This window comes from Myotis nattereri (genome assembly GCF_964212035.1).
Source record: "Myotis nattereri genome assembly, chromosome: 9".
NCBI lineage: Eukaryota > Metazoa > Chordata > Mammalia > Chiroptera > Vespertilionidae > Myotis > Myotis nattereri.
In genome coordinates this window covers 81,204,326-81,221,820 of record NC_138084.1, presented here as the reverse complement: position 1 = coordinate 81,221,820, position 17,495 = coordinate 81,204,326, and the positions used below count along the sequence as shown (strand labels likewise).

The 17,495-nt window shown below is 45.1% G+C and overlaps 1 protein-coding gene across 1 annotated transcript; it reads right to left on the bottom strand.

The window, feature by feature from the left end:
* Positions 1-8,710: 8,710 nt before the first annotated feature.
* ATP5MG (ATP synthase membrane subunit g) lies at positions 8,711-16,060 on the bottom strand. The gene is made up of 3 exons (XM_081099921.1): positions 15,608-16,060; positions 10,527-10,687; positions 8,711-8,916 (listed from the first exon to the last, which is right to left on the bottom strand). The coding sequence occupies exons 1-3, from the start codon at positions 15,657-15,659 to the stop codon at positions 8,818-8,820; spliced, it is 312 nt and encodes a 103-aa protein (XP_080956047.1). The 5' UTR covers positions 15,660-16,060; the 3' UTR covers positions 8,711-8,817.
* Between the last annotated feature and the right edge of the window lie 1,435 nt (positions 16,061-17,495).

The window sequence follows — 17,495 nt, the reverse complement described above, 5'->3', positions numbered from 1 at the left end:
GGGAGTAGTTAGGGGGTGATCCGGCTGGCAGGCAGAAGTGGTTAGGGGCAATCAGGGAGGCAGACAGGCGAGCGGTTGGGAGTCAGCAGTCCTGGATTGTGAGAGGGATGTCCGACTGCTGGTTTAGGTCTGGGGCATGTTGTCACCAGCTGCAGCTTGTTTGAGAGAATTTTAGCAAAGTTTAAAGCTTAAGCCAGGACAGTATATTTACATGGAAACGCTGCTGCAAATAGCTTGTGTGGGGCTGCAAATTGGATGGGAAGGGGCCTCAGGGAATCCCCAGGGTGGAGCAAACAGTGTGCACCAGTCTGATGGAGACTCATATAAAGCCCTGTGACAGGGGAGGTCCCAGCACAGGAACAATGACCCCTGTGAGCACTCCCATCTGGGAGAAAGCTGCTTCTGAGTTTCTCCTCCAATGCCAGACAATCCAGTTCTTCCCCATTCTGGGTCCCCCAAAGCCGTCTGCTGCTGGGAGTCCAAGTAAGTTCATGCACTGGCCCTTAAGAGGGACACCTGGGTCTCCAGCAGCCTCCGTGTCCCTCAGCCACAATCCCCATTGATCTTTACAGCCTGTAGTGGGGACTTCTCTTCCCAGCTTTGGGACCCTGGGCTGGGGGTCTGATGTGGGGCCAGGACCCCTTGCTCTTCATGGGTGGCCTCTCAAGGATGTAGTTTTGGCAAATGAGTACAACAGTGAGTGAGAGGCAAAGAAGTGGAGGGTATATTGGAGAGTGGTCATGATTGATCATGGTATACAAAGAAGTTGGTTAAGGAAGAAAAAGAGGACATCCAGGTGGTGAAGGAGATGGTAGTATCAGCTTATGAATGGTCATAATGACTCCAAATTGATGTGGTTCCCATATCAGAGGGAACAGGCTGGAAATATAATAGGTGGTCAGATAGAGGGATGCATGGCAGAGTCCAGAGTAGTTAATGATTGGTGATGACATGGGAATGAATGCTCAAGGAAGGTGGGACATTATTGGACCTTAAAAAATAGATTTTTTAATTGATTTCAGAGAGGAAGAGAGAGGGAGAGATAGAAACATCAATGATGAGAGAGAATCATTGATCGGCTGCTCCTACATGCCTCACTCTGGGGATTGAGCCCACAACCTGAGCATGTGCCCTGTCCGGAAATGAACCCAGGACCCTTCATTCCACAGGCCAACGCCAAACCAGCTAGGGTGTCATTGGACCTTTTAAGGGAACTGAGAAGCCAATCTATTGGATCATTTATGTCAATGTTCCTTAATCTTTAGTATTAATCAGCATTACATGAAAAACTAATTAAAACAGGTTGCCAGATGCCACCCCCAGAGTTTCTAGGTAGAATGTGATTGCTTTTATTTCTAAGTTTTCTAGTGCTGCTGCTGCTGCTGCAGTCCAGGGACCATATTTTGAAATCCACTGACCCATATGTATGTTGAAATTGCCAATAATTAAGATAGCAGTTTAGATTTGCAGTGAACAGGAGAAAAAAAATTGTCAAGAAATAAAGAAGAGTGGTCGTTATAAAACTACCAACAATCAGGGACAGAGGGTATACAGGTGGGTAAAAGTAGGTACATTATCAGCCATCATTACTTAAAAAATAAATCACAAGTAAGGATATGAAATAATGACAATAATAAAACAAATAACACAAATAAATAAGACAGTAATTAATAATACAATAAGCTGTTTCGTGAACTCACAACTGTAAACCTACTTTTGCCCCTCAGTATAACCAGATAATGACAGTTAACCTGGGAATATTTATGGAGTGGTTAGCTGTGTGGTTGAAACAGTGGTTGGTAGCAAAAGAGATTAAGGCAACACCAAAGGCAGATTGTTGAGGCCTTGCAGGTCAGTATTTCATTAGTATCAGGGTCTTTTATTTGGTGAGCAGGTCTAGTGTAAATATCTGTTAAGGGAATCTCTGCAGGAATTGCAACTTTATTCATCTCAAGAATGATCACAACTTTAGCAATTTATATTCTGCTAATTAGGAAATATTAAGTCCTACAAAGCTAGATATCACTTTACATTAAGATTAGGTAAGCTGAGACAACCAAGATGGCGGCATAGGTAAACACCTGAACTTGCTGCCGTGCACAACCACATCAAAACTACAACTAAAAGACAAAATGAATATCAACCAGAACCACGGGAAGGCTGGCTGAGTGGAAATTCTACAACTAGAGGGAAAGAGAAAAGCACATGGAGTCTGGTAGGAGGTGCAGAGGTGTGGAAGTGTGGAGGTACAGAGGTGCACGTGAAAGGGGCTGGCAGCTGAGTACGCTGTTGTCTTTTTCAATTGGGCGGGAGATACAAGTGCCCGACTGCTTGAACTCCAGTTTCGGGCAAGAATTTGGGGACCCAGACTCATATGGAGAGAAACTGGACAGTCTGGCATCGGGCTGGAACATGAGGGCGGCTTTCTCGCAGAGGTGCTTGCAGTGGTCCTTGTTCCTGCACGGGGCTGCGGGACACAGACCCCAGGACTGCTCCGAGGCAGAGCAGACTGGCAGCCATTGTGGTTTGCTCCACCCTGGTGATTCCCTGAGACCCTGCCCCACCCAATTTACAACCCCACCCAAGCTGTACACAGAGGCTTTTGCATATGAATGGCCTGGCCTTTCTCTGCCTAAAAACCTGTCAAACTGTAGCTGAGTCAGAGAACCCCAGAGCTTCTGAAAGAAGGCATAAGGTCTGTCAGCAGCCTGCATTATTTCACAGCTGTGCCTCATCTGGGCACCTCCAAACCCCAAACAAAGAGGAGGAATCTGCAGATCTCTCTGTAGCTCCTGCTGGGTGGCTTCAGGCAGTGGCTGACTTTGCACCACCTTGGAGATCCAAGAGGCAGTCTACCCAGTGGTCAGAGTGAGGCCATCCAGATTACAACTCTTCACATTGATAAGAGACACACTCAGGGGGCAGACTCAGTGAGCGCCAAAGCCCCACTGAAGCAAGTCCTGCCCCATAAGGGTGTCTCCTGCACAGCAGCTCTTCCATTGTAGACACAGCTGGTCCTCACAGCCAGTTGGCCTGGAGGTCAATTCCTCCCAGTGATACCAACAGCAATCAAGGTTTAACTACAACAAGACTGTGTACACAGCCCACAAAAGGGTGCACCAAGAGTGTCCACCTCTCACGTAATTGGGGAGGCTGAGCCACTGGGCCCTATAGGACACCTAGCACACAAAGCCACTCTATCAACACAGGGAAACAGCCAAAATGCAGAGATGAAGAAACAGGTCACAAATGAAAGAAATGGAGGAAAGCAAACTACTGGATATAGAGTTCAAAGCCAGTTATAAAGTTACTCAAGAATTTTCTAGAAACCTCTGAGAAATTTAGTGAGACCTTCAAGGACATGAAAAAGGACCAATTAGAAATTAAGCATACACTGACTAAAATAAAGAATAATATACAGAAATCCAAGAGCAGACTAGAGGATCCCAAGAATCAAGTCAAAGATTTAAAATACGAAGAAGCAAAAAACACCCAACTGGAAAAGAAAAAAGAAAAAAGAATCCAAAAATATGAAGATAGTGCAAGGAGCCTCTGGGACAACTTCAAGCATACCAACATCCGAATTATAGGGGTGCCAGAAGAAGAGAGTAAGATATTGAAAACCTATTTGAAGAAATAATGACAGAAAACTTCCCCTACCTGGTGAAAGAAACAGACTTACCAGTCCAGGAAGCGCAGAGAACCCCAAACAAAAGGAATCCAAAGAGGACCACACCAACACACATCATAATGAAAATACCAAGGGCAAAAGACAAAGAGAGAGTCTTAAAAGCAGCAAGAGAAAAACAGTTAGTTACTTACAAGGGAGTACCCATACGACTGTCAGCTGATTTATCAACAGAAACCATGCAGGCCAGAAGGGAGTGGCAAGAAATATTCAAAGTGATGAAGAGCAAGAACCTACAACCAAGATTACCCAGCAGAGCTATCATTCAGAATTGAAGGACAGATAAAGAGCTTCACAGATAAGAAAAAGCTAAAGGAATTCATCACCACCAAACCAGTATTATATGAAATGCTGAAGGGTATTCTTTAAGAAGAGGAAGAAGAAAAAGGTTAAGATAAAAATTAGGAACAACAAAGTGACAACAAATACATATCTATCAACAAGTGAATCTAAAAATCAAGTGAATAAAAAATCTGACGAACAGAATAAATTGGTAAATAGAATCGAATCAGGGGCATAGAAAACAAGTGGGCTGACAATTCTCGGGGGGAAAGGGGTGTAGGGGGTGCGGGAAAAGACTGGACAAAAATCGTACACCTATGGACGAGGACAGTGGCGGGGGGGGGGGGTAAGGGCATGGGGTGGGGTGGGAACCGGGTGGAGGGGAGCTATGGGGGGAAAAAGAGGAACAACTGTAATAATCTGAACAATAAAGATTTATTTAAAAAAAATTAGGTAAGCTGACATCTGTTGGGACAATAAAGCTTAACTGGCTTGATAGTAGGGCAAGACAGGACTGAGAGTATACAGGAATACAGAGTGAACTGTGAAGATATCAGGAGTAGTCAGGGGAACTACAACATGGAATCATCACCTGGCCGTTAGTGGTTCCAGTGCTTAAAACTCACAGGATCCTAGTTAAATCATGTTTCTGTGCTTGTTTCCTAACTTGTTAAATGGGTCTGTCATTTAGCCCTCAAGCTTCAGAGGATGTCTGAAGGCTAAATGAGTCAGTGCAAGTGCTTTGAAAAGGTAAAGTACTATACAAATTGAAATATTAAAAAAGTAAATAGTATTGCCCTGGCCAGTATGGTTAAATGGTTAGAGTGTAGCTTGTACACCAAAGGGGTGCAGGTTCAATTCCTGGTCAAGAGCACGTACCTGGGTTGCAGGTTCCATCCCTGATCCTATTGAGTTGCATGTGGGAGGCAATCCATCCATGTGCCTCCCTCACATAGATGTTTCTTTCTCTCTTTGCCTCCCTTCCACTATCTCTGAAAAATCAATGGAAAGAATATCCTCGGGTGAGGATTAACAAGGTAAATAGTATTGAGCTATCCTTAGAAATCATGGCAGAACCAATACTTAGGCATGGAAGAAATGAGTGGAAACGTATCCAAGGAGAATAATGCTGAGAATAATGTTGCATGCACAAGATTAAGCATGCAATGTGGACAGTTTCACATTCCATGTGGCCTTATAAATGAAAACCTCATAAAAGGGCTTTGCTGATCGATGTCTTTCTCCCATCAATGTTTCTCTCTCTCCCCCTTTCAAAATCAATGGAAAAAATGTATCCTTGGGTGAGGATTAATAAAGAAATAAACAGAGAAGTCTTCACTGTTGAAATATTGTTAAAAAATTTATTTTTCTATAGTGATTTCCGTAGGAATTATACCTTTGGACCATAGTGACTATTTGCCTAACTGGCTTGAACTTGAGCAACGACACTCTCGCTCATGTCTACTACGCAGTATGTTTCTATACAGTGAGGAAAACGCAGGCCACTTCATGTACCCCAAGCAGGTTTCTATCCAGCTTGTGACCTGGACTGAATCGCCACTTGCTGTTAAGACTACAGAAACAGGTAGGGATTGTGCTCGTCAGTCCTCCGATGGCATTCCAGTCACTGTCCTTATTTTAAAAATCCACTCTTTCATATAGCACGTGTACTTCATGCCCTGGTCTCCAGCATCTCTGGTCTTACTACTCTCTTCTGAACCTGGCATTCAGCCATGCTTGCCTTCTTTCAGAACCTCCATGTGCAGACTTCCGCACAGGCTGCTCCGCCTGCCGGTGCCATGCTTCTGGCTAATCTTCCTTTCCTGGGGTCCTTCCATGATCAGTTCTTTTAACAGTCTCTTGAGCACCCTTCTCAAGTCTGGGTTAGCCCCTTTCAAGCACTCCCCTCAGGACAGCATGTCATGTGACTAACTGCACACTTAATCACGTCCCAGCTGACCACTCTTGTGAAACAGTTACATATATAGTCTTGGTCACGAATGCCTCTACCACTTAGCACAGTACCAGGGCTTTGAGGTGCACAATGCATTTCTGAGGCCTGAGCCATTGCTGTGAACTCTTGGCACACACCAGTTCAGTGAGACAGCCTTCACTTCTCCACTAGAAGACAGTACCCTTGGGGTTTAGGAAGCCAAAAAGGAACCGGCTGTGAAATGGCCACCTGGAAGAGCCGCTGCCATCTTAACCTATGAAAATTCTGTACCTGCAGGATTAGCCACCGTACATCAGAGGAGAGCTGTTAGGGCAAAGGAGGAAGAAGCCAACAGTGGAGTGAGTAGTAAATGCTCATTCTGAAAACTTTCTGGGGTGACCATGTGGTTTAAAAAAACACAGCCCTGGCCAGTTTAGCTCAGTGGATGGAGCATTGGCCTGCAGACCCAGGGTCCCAGGTTGATTTCAGTCAAGGGCACATGCCCGGGTTACGGGCTCGATCCTCATTAGGGGGTGGGCAGGAGGCAGCCAATCAGTGATTCTTCGTGATCACTGATGTTTCTTTCTCTCCCTACCTCTCTGAAATCAATAAAAATATTTTTTAAAAAATAAAAAGATCACATCTCTGTATATAAAAGGCTAAGTGACTGATGGCTGGTACATATGACACGCACAATTTAAAAATAGATGTTGACTCGCGCATGTGCGATACATATAAAGCTCTTGCTGGCGCCAATTGCATATGTTTCGATCTGTCATTGTTAATCGTGAATTTGGTTGATACTTCTATTATAAAGGGCGAATAGCGATATTAAAATATTTCTTCTAGTTAATTTCCTTTCAATGTGCGCAAATCCATGCACTGGGCCACTTAGTTACATATAAAATCAAGATTTTTAGTTAATTTTAATATTACATGAAAGAGAAATTCATAAAGATCACCACTACTGTAGTAGTCAATGTCTTTTTAGTCTTCTGCTATGAATGTTTAAGATATTGAATGTGCTCTGCCAGTGTGGCTCAGTTGGTGGGAGCATCATCCCATACACCAAAAGGTCACAGGTTTGATTCTCAGTCAGGGCACATACCTACGTTGCAGGTTGGATCCCTGTTCGGAGATTTCCAACTGACATGTCTCTCTTATATCAATGTTACTCTCTTCCACTCTCAAAATCAATGGAGGCTGGCCAGTGTGGTTCAGTGGTTGAGCGTCAACCCATGCATGAACCAAAAGGTCATGGGTTTGATTTCCAGTAAGGGCACATGCCTGGGTATGGGCTTGATCCCCAGTAGAGGTTTGCAGGAGGAAGCCAACCAATGTTCCCCTCTCATCGATGTTTCTATCTCTATATCTTTCTCCCTTCCTCTCTTGCTAAAATCAAGTTAAAAAAAAAAAAAGTCAATGGAAAAAATACCCCATATCCTCAGGTGAGGATAAAAAGTTATGGAGTGCTTTTTGAAAAGAGGTAGTTTCAATTTGGACCATCTCTTATCTATTGTACAAGTAGTGTTAGACATTGCTTTATATCCCAGCAGAGTAGCAATCTCTATGGACAGTTTATCTATATAAAGCCTAAGTGACTGTTACAACCGGTTGACCAGTTGCCATGACACACACTGACCACCAGGGGGTTCAGAAGCTCAATGTAGGAGCTGCCCCCTGGTGGTCAGTGCGTTCCCCCAGCCAACCTCCCAAGGCCCTTCCTCCTGGCTGGCCAACCTCCTGCAGCTTCCCTCCCACCCCCAAAATGGCCAGCCAACCTCCTGCGGTCCCTCCCAGCGGCTGGGCCCACCCCCCGCATAGGCCTTGATTGCCAGCCAGGCCGAGGGACCCCACCCATGCATGAATTTGTGCACCGGGCCTCTAGTCACTTATAAAGCTAAAGCAGCGGTGTTCTAATTGCAGTGGGTACATTTGGGGCTGACAGGATAAACATGAATACTAGTAAGGGGTGAATGCTACATTGTGAGCGTGATGCTTTGGTTACCAGCAGCTGGTACTGCATGTTTTGCAGGGGCTGCAGGAGTTATAATGGATTCAGAAGGTACCAGTGAGCCATTCAAAGACCCCCCCCCCCCCCCAAAAAAAGCCAATGAATGATTATAATGTCTCTCCTATATCCTCAATACTATTGCTTAAGATGATAGACTGATAACTATTCACTTCTAGTTATTTTAGGACATAACATACTTTTCAGATCCATGGATGATACTAAATTATAAACTTGTTTAAATATCCATAGAGTATTTTAGCAAAGACAGGTTCTAAAAATCATAAAATGAGATAGATTAATAATGATATAGATATCAAGATTAGATTACAAATGTTGGTCATGGTTCTTACCCACTGTCTTAGTGTTAAAGATGTCATAAAGAAAAAAAATACCTCATCAAATACCCCAATATTTATAGACATAGGGGTTGTCAAAAGGTCTTCCTCTGACTTCAGCAAAGAGAAACAATCCAAATTTTATCCTTTAACTACTGGTTTAACTCTAATACAAGTTAATACTATTTCTCCTACTGCAGCAAATTCTCATTTTCTCAAGGCCTTTTCTTCAACTTTTCTGGAAGTAAAATGTCATATTTGCCACCTTCAAATTAAAATGTTATCCTCATAAATATTATGTACCAGGTTGGTATATTCACTTAGATGCTTTCCATATTTCAGGGTAAACAAAGACATGTATTTAGAGCTCTAGTAATTATTATTAAAGCAAAACACAATCCAACCAAATATCAAGAGAAATTATGACCTTCCCATGCAGTTGTCTGATACAGAAAACATTGATTTTGACATATCTCTTTTTATTCAAATACCGTTCTGATCACTCATGGTCCAAGAATATTCAAATAATAAACCAAAAAAAATCCCAGATGGTAAAGATTGGTTTTCAAACATTATAGCCAATGATGCTGCGCTTGCCGATGATCTCGCCGACATAAAACCACATCCACACCTCAGTGGCCACCAACCCATTCAGCAGAGCTTCCTGGGGGGGTGGGGGGGAGACAAAAAAGGAAGCATAAACTTTAATGTACATCTTTTTGTTACACATTTAAAACTATTATTTTATAGGATTAAGTGACAGAGAACATAAGGATGCCATAAAATCAGAGCAGTTTTAGTCAAAGTCAAGAATGACTGATGCTGTTCAACTGCTGAGAAGCCCTGAAATCAGTTATGTAAGGTAAGTAGTTCAGAGCTTATAAATTCTTTTAAGCAGCCTTTAAAGATCTCAACTGACTTAACACTTTCATTATTAGTTTATGAGACACTTTATGAGCTCCACAACAACCCACATCCTGGAAACAGCTGACACATTAAGACAGGGCATTCATGAAAGGATGGCTATGGGAAGAAGGCAAGTCTCTGAAATGACATTTCTGATAGAGAAAAATCTGTTGAAAAATAAAAGACTCGGTTCTTCTCCTTTAGACATCATTTTTATGCACTTATTATTTGCCTTAACTCTTGTATTTAGTAATTATTCAGTTTCACAAATCAGTGTTTTACTGCCTTGAAGAGAAAAATAGATAGTTCCAGAAAGCACTATTATATGTAAGTGCAAATATGGATCTTGAAAGTCTAATTGAAAAAAATACCCTTCCCCTTCAAATTAGATCAGAAATACTGGAAATTTCCTGAAAAAAATATTCGTATTTTCCAGGATGTAGTTTCTTAAGTCAACAATAATTTAGTTATTTAGGGTTTTTTGTCCTATGCTTCAATCACGCAAGCAAACATACAACACAAGTTCCAGCCTGGCTGGCCTGGCTCAGTGGTTGAGCGTCCACCTATGAACTGGGAGGTCATGGATCAATTCCCCAACCTGGGTTAGGGTTCGATCCCCAGTGTGGGGCATGCAGGAGGCAGCCAATCAATGGTTTTTTGTCATCATTAATGTTTCTGTCTCTCTTTCCCTTTCCCTTCCTCACTGAAATAAAAATATACTAGAAAAAAATAAAACACAAGTTTCAAATTCTTATAATTTTTAATTTTATCTTCACACAATTCAATAATCCTTTATAGCATATTATATGCTTGTTAGGTTTTGATATTTTTATCTTTCATGTGAATGTTAGCTACCTGCTTGTGATATATTCTAAGAGATCTTTTCACCAAATTGAGAATAGTTCCGACTACAGATGAAAACAAGTAGAGTGAGCAAAGTAAGCCCTTCTATGTTAGCGCACTCACCAAAACAGGAAGAGAAAAATGCTGCCCAGAAAAACACTCACTTCTTTGTTACAGCAATAGAAAAGTAAGATACAGAACAGCCCAATCAATCAGCAGTCAAGAGATTATCTCTCATTATGTTACTTTCAGCCTTACTGGGAAATACATGTATTAATCAAAACAATCAGAAAAATCCCAAGGGAAGACATTTTCTGTTATGCATATGCTATTAGTTAATTAATTAACCCTCACCTGAGGATATTTAAAAAAAAAAATTGATTGCAGAGAGAGAAATATCAATTGGCTGCCTCCTGTTTGCACCCCAACTGAAGATGGCACCCGCATCCCTTTGGTGTACTGGATGACGCACCAACCAACTGAGCCACCTGGCCAGGGCCAGACGTTTTCATTTAGCACAGTTACCTTAACGGTGAGCTGTTTGAAGCTACCAGTCTGAGCACTCCGGACTATTTTTTTGAAGCTCTGAATAGCTGTAGGGATCTCAGCAGGGGTTGGAGGAATCAGCTCAACCTTGGCATAGTGCCAAAATGTGGCCAATCGAGGCTTCGAGTAAGTCACAGCAGCTGGAAAACAGAACAAACACAACAGGATGAGCTCACCAGAGACCGAAAGCAGCAGATGTACGGGCTGGACACATGTTTATTCAGGCATCACAGCCACTCATGGCTGCATCAAATGTGCGCCGGCATGAAGGTCAAGGCGGCTCCCTGGTCATAAGGGCCTTTTAAAGATGCAGAACACCTTTGTCACAAGGAAGTTCAATCAGGCAGGAAGCATTCAATTTTGCCAGACTTCACCAGTGGGCAGCAAGTACTGTTACTTTATTTATTTATGAATTAGAGGCCTGGTGCACAAATTTGTGCACAGGCAGGGAGTGGACATGGGAGGTTGGCTGGCCAACCCTGCCCCTGATCGGGGTTGGTGGGGAGCCGATCAGGGGTGGGGCTGCAAGCAATTGGCTGACCAGCCCCGCTCCCTGGTCGAACTTCCAGGTTGAAGGGACAATTTACATATAATAAAATGTAGGATGGCAAATCTAGTTATCTGTAAAGTTATTAGAAGTTGGACTGAAAAACAAGAGAACAGCAGTAATGTAACACTTTCTTGGTAGAGAGAACAGAAAATGTGGAGGGAAGAGGTACAGTTGGGGAGGAAAGGAGCTATGCAGAATGGCATCCTTCAGAATAAGATTAAAACTTGTGCCCTGGCCGGCTTGGCTCAGTGGATAGAGCATCAGCCTGTGGACTGAAGGGTCCCAGGTTTGATTCTGGCCAAGGGCACATGCCTGGGTTGCGGGCTCGATCCCCAGTGGGGGGCGTGCAGGAGGCAGCCCTTCAATGATTCTCTAATCATTGATGTTTCTCTCTCTCTCTCCTTCTCCCTTTCTCTCTGAAATCAATAAAGAAATATATTAAAAAACAAAACAAAACTTGTCACAATACTGGCCATAAATCCAGATGGAATTGTACATTGGCATCCATTTTTGGTATCCTTATCAATACGTGATGGACTAAATCTATTACAAAAGCACAGTTGATCCTCCTTCGAAACATTACAAATAATAAAAATAAAACCTACTTGTATTGTTAAGAGCTGCCAAAACTCAAATCTATTACCAATTCCTCAAAGTATTTACTATTTCAGGAAAAGAAGATTTTTAACAACCAGTGTGTAGATATAAGACTATGATAGTGATTTCATCAAGAGGAAGGCATCTTATTAAAAAAAAAAATTACAAGACAAATGTAATAAAAGCACAAATGCATGAACATCCACAAAGTGTCTATTGTTCAAAGATAGATTCAAAGCTTCTAGTACTTTTTCTATTATTAATTGCCTGTGTTTAGTATTTCACTACTCTTAGAATTACTATTTCCTTCATCCTCTGTGCTTAAGGCTATGGGCAAATATTTTTTAAAACTGATTTTATGGAGAAAGGGAGAGAAGGAGGGAGTGGGGGAGGGAGGGGGAAGAGAGAGAGGAAACACCGATTTGTTGCTCCACTATTTATGCATTCGTTGGTTGATTCCTGCATGTGCTCTGACTGTGATGAAACCTGCAACCTTGGTGTGTTGGGACAATACTCCAAACAACTAGCAGCCAGGACAATGGGAACTTTAAGGAGACACAAAGTTCTTGGCGATGGCTCTGAATAGAATGATAAACACCCGAAGATGGGGCTGTCAGAAAGTGCAGTGTCCGTCCTGGCCAGTGTGGCACAGTTGGTTGGGCATCATCCTGTGCACTGATAGGTGGCTGGTTTGATTCCCAGTCAGCGCACATCCCCACTAGGGGGTGTGAGGGAAGCAGCTGATTATGTTTTTCTCCCTCTCCCTCCCTCTCTCTTTAAAAATCAATAAAAACATTTTTTAAAAAAGTACAAAGTCTGTGTAACTCTTTAAAATTTAATTAATTTCATCCTTAAAAAAAAAAAATCAGTAGACTGTACACAAACAGTGTTCTTTAGGAGAAAAGTTACAGCTAGAAAAGCAAAGCAAGAATAAATACCACGTTACTGGATGAGAGTTGGAGACATTCATATGAATTTATGTTTAACATATGCATACAGAAACAATCCTATATAATAAAACCCTAATATGCAAATCGACCAAACTGCGGAAAGACTGCTTGCTATGACAAGCACTGACCACCAGGGGGCAGACGCTCAATGCAGAAGCTGCCCCCAGGTTGGGGCCGGTGAGAGGGTGGTGCCAGTCAAGACAGGTGCCAGCAGGAGGTCCCCCAATCACCCCACCGATTGGCCCTGATCACTGGCCAGGCCTAGGGACCCTACCCGAGCACTGGGCCTCTAGTTGTATACATGCATGTGTACACAAGGTTTAGTGTGTACACACATACCCTTGTTCACCAAGAGGGCCTAGAACAATGATATAATTTAATAGCAAGGAATATATCTAGTGCTTAGCTTTTAGTTTCAAAAAAACATTGTCCAGTAAAAAGGAACTAGGGGCTCCTTGGAGAAATGGCTGATTCTAAGGCTCGGGCAAGGAAAGTAAAAAATGAGCCTGAGGCATCTTTTAGTACCAGGAAGTAAAGGGGGCAGTCAGGACAGAGGTGCCAACCTGAAGAGTTCTCAACGGTCACAGCTGCAACAACCTGAGCACAACAAAGAACATACTTCTGGAGGTATGGAGTATGAAGTAAATGCAGAGTCCATACAATAAGCGATTGAGCAGGTAAATGAACAGGAAAGAGACAAATCTTTCTCAGAATTCCATTTACATGTATGTAGGTACTTCCTCATCCAGGAGATGGACTCCCTGCTGATGGCACAGCTACTCCCAGCCCCTACTCCAGGGGTGGGAACGTCTGACCCAGACCATATAGGCCCTCAAAATCATTTGTTTTGGCCCTTCCAATGCATTAGGGGTGAGTTAATGACACGTTTGATCTAATAAAGCAGTTTATAAGTATTCCAATGGCCCTCGGCAGAAAAAAGGTTGCCCACCCCTGCCTTACACCATGGGCTAGCTAGACTGTTACTTGCTTGTAAACAATAGCGTATGGACAGGGAAAAATACCTACAGTGAAGAGACCTAGGGGACATCACCTTCACCAAGCGATGAAAGCTCATTTCTCCACTGACGTGACGTGGGTATCACATGCATCCTGTGATCAGATGCACTTCACTTCTGTGGGATTCTTTCTCAAAACCCATAGCTCCAGACTGACCACGAGAAAAACATTAGACACCTCTAGATAGGAGACCATCCTTACAGGATACACACACATACTTACAGATACCTTAACACTGTCAAAGTCATGAGAGGGAAGGAAAGACTGGAAAACTGTCACACCACAGGAGGTAGGGAGATTGACAAAATGCAATGCGGCACCCTGGATTGGCTCTTGTAACAAAAAGATTAATAAAAAAAAGAAAGAATGGGTGAGCCCTGGCCGGTGTGGCTCAGTGGATAGAGCATTGGCCTGCAGACTGAAGGGTCCAGGGTTCGATTCCAGGTCAGGGCACACGCCTGGGTCGCGGACTCAATCCCAGTGTGCGGTGTGCAGGAGGCAGCGGATCAATGCTTCTCTCTCATTGATGTTGCTATCTCTCCCTCTCCCTTCCTCTCTGAAGTGAATAAAAATATATTTAAATAGAAAAGGGTGAAATCCAAATAAAGTATCAAGCTTAGTAAAAAGGGAAAAAAAGGATACTCTGAACTTTGTGGGGAAATTTAATGCTAACATTACTTAATTTGTAAGATTCTTTGTCCTCCAAGAGAATTAACAGATACAGTAATTTTAATTAGACATTTAACATTCACATTTAATAAGCTGAGCCATATTATAAAGCAAATATATTTCCACGTTCACATTCTGACCCCATTTGACTTCTCCTTTCTGAGTACTTTTGCAAGAATAGCCACCATTATCTTTCAATTATTCAAAATAGTAAAAAATTTACCTATTTCATGATAAAGTTATTTTTGTACTGCCTTTATTTTTAGATTTTATTAAAATTCGTTTGCATTTCACCAACACCCACAATCTAAATGATCTGAAAGCCACTTGAAACTTAAAAAAATTCTGCCTCATATCATCCGAAGTCCAAAGAATGAAACCCTTGCTCCTTCTCCTTTCACTTATGTGAAACTGCAGAGCTTTGGGAGATGTGCGGACTGCTGACATAACCAGGAGAACAGCTACTGACAGCGCCTGCCGCCGGAAGGCCTTCCATCCCTCACGGCTTGTCTGCCGACGGAGGAGAGGCAGGGGAGAAGAGCAGAAAATTCCAATAACAGTGTACGTTAAAAACCTATTCGCATTTCATAATCCAGTGTGCGCGCCAGCTCCTCAGACCCGCGCTCCGCGCGGACGGGACACCCGCGTCCGAGAAGCGGCCTCGCCCCGGGACAGCGAGCCGCTGGCCGCCAGCGCGCGGCGGGAGCGCGGACCCGCGCGGGGTCCCGGTGCCGCCGCTTCTTCCAACAGGACACCCGTGAGTGCGACGCTGCGGGAGTCAGCCTGGCTTACGGCCGTTTGTATGCTCACTGGGGCAGGGATCCTCGTCCCTGAAGCCAATGCCCCCTAAACATCCTCCCAGAGCTGGCGTGGCTCCGCGGCTGAGCACCGACCCCGAACCAGGAGGGCATCCCGGTCAGGCACAGGCAGGGCTGCCGGTCCGACCGCGGTGCGGGGCGTGCGGGAAGCAGCCAGTCAATGAGCCTCTCATCACCGATGTCTCTCTCTCTGGAACCATTAAAAATATGCATTTAAAAAACCCTCCCAGAAGCTGGCCGGTACAGAAAGCAAAGCCAACGTTCAATAACTCACGCAGCCTGAAGGACTTCTGCAGACGCCAAGCGGACAGGCTGACGAGGCCCTTTCGTCCTTTCCCACACCGCGGCCCCCTTTCCCCGATGTCCCCACAGAGCCACGCTCCCCATATCCGACCCCAGGGCAGCGGCGGCCCGCGGGCCCTCGGCGCCCACCGCCAGGGCAGGCCCCGCTGCGCTCACCGTTCACCAGCGCGGGGGCCTTCTCCGCGAGGTTCCGGACAAACTGGGCCATGGCGCCGGGAGGGACACTGCAGCCCGAACCTCCGGCTGAATGTCACCCTCGCAAGGACCCGCCGAAGGACCCCGCTCCGCGTCCAAGGTCAGGCCGTCCTCCTCGCGCCGGCCCACGATATTTAGATGTCCCACGGCCCTTCCGGAATCCAGCTGGTGAATGTAGCTTCTTCAGCCACAGAGGAGAGTGGGCACGGAAGGGCGAGAGTCTTCGAGGAGAACCCAGGGTTCCCGGGGGAGCAGGCACTTCTTGGGGCAGTCGCTCGGAGCCGGAATGCAGCGCATGCGCCCTGAGGCTCTCTGGACCCACCCCCCCACTCTCCGCCCCGCCGCCCGGAGCCGGAAGACGGCGAAGGGAGACGAGGCGCATGCGTCCTGCGGCTCTCTGGACCCGTCCTCCACGCTTCCGCCCCGCCGCCCGGAGCCGGAAGACGGCGAAGGGAGAGGAGGCGCATGCGTCCTGCGGCTCAGTGGACCCGTCCTCCACGCTTCCGCCCCGCCGCCCGGAGCCGGAAGATGGCGAGCGGAGGAGAGGTGCGTGCGCCGAGCGGCACCCCGGACCCGCCTCCACTCTCCCGCCCAAGGGCTTTGGAGAACTTAGGGGATGAGGGCTTGCGCTGACCCTTTCAGGCCAACTCGAACGCTCTACAGAGCCAGAGAGGCTCCTGGCCAAACATGTCAAGTCCGGGGCAGAGCCTTTCTTTAGCTGGAATTCCGGTTCCCCCTCGTCCTCTTAAAAGGATTGGAATCCTATTCCCCCAACTCCCTAACCAGCCGCGGAAACTATGCAGATAGGAGGAACAAAACCACGTTTACTGAGGATTCCCGGTGTGCCTGGCATTTTGATATAAAGCTGTAAATTGGGTAGTGTCCTCATCTGATAAATGGCCGCGTAGCGATGAATGGCAGAGCCGGGATCTGAAGAGGTTGCAGTGCAGACAGCAGAATCGGATTCGGCGTGCTGCTGCCCTGGAGAAGGGTGAATGGATGGCTACCTGGACGACTACCTACTACAGAGTTGAAGCTTTAGAGTTGAGCATGACAGGAAGAAAGCATGTAGTAGGGACGTGGCACTTGAAAAACTGTCTGAGGTGCCCGGGAGGCCTGAGAAGGAAAACTTGGACTGATGGAATAGCGGTGGCAAGAAAAACCAGGAGCCCAGGGCAGGATTTCGGTGGGTGGTTCAGCTGCCTTACACTAAAGAGAAGTCAGTTAAGGATGGGGACGTTGAGACGGCAATATGGAAACATTAGCTGGAGCAGTTTCAAAAGATTAGAAGTCAGAGTGAATGAATGAAGAGTCATGGCTGTAAAGGAAAACAAGTCAGAAAGCCACACAGGGATGTGGAAGTCAAGGGAGAAACGGGGGATAGAGAAGGGGCTGACGTCCTGATGAGGCATGAAAGCAGGCTGGAGGGATCAGCCTTGGGAAGGTGGGCCTTCCTCACAGGGGGATGATGGGAGAGAATGTTTGAAAGTGAAAAAATTATATATATATATTTTAAATATATTTTATTGATTTTTTTTACAGAGAGGAAGGGAGAGGGATAGAGAGTTAGAAACATCGACCAGCTGCCTCTTGCACAACCCCTACTGGGGATGTGCCCGCAACCCAGGTACATGCCCTTGACCGGAATCGAACCTGGGACCCTTGAGTCCGCAGGCCGACACTCTATCCACTGAGCCAAAGCGGTCAGGGCGAGAGTGAAAATCTAAGTGTATTTTTCTAGTGAATTAGAAAGCAAGGTCATCTGAGTGTGAAGGGTGAGGCTTTGAGAAAAGAGGTTGGAGTTTGGAATAGCTGTTGAAGTTACGGACACAAAGGCTTTTGGGCAATG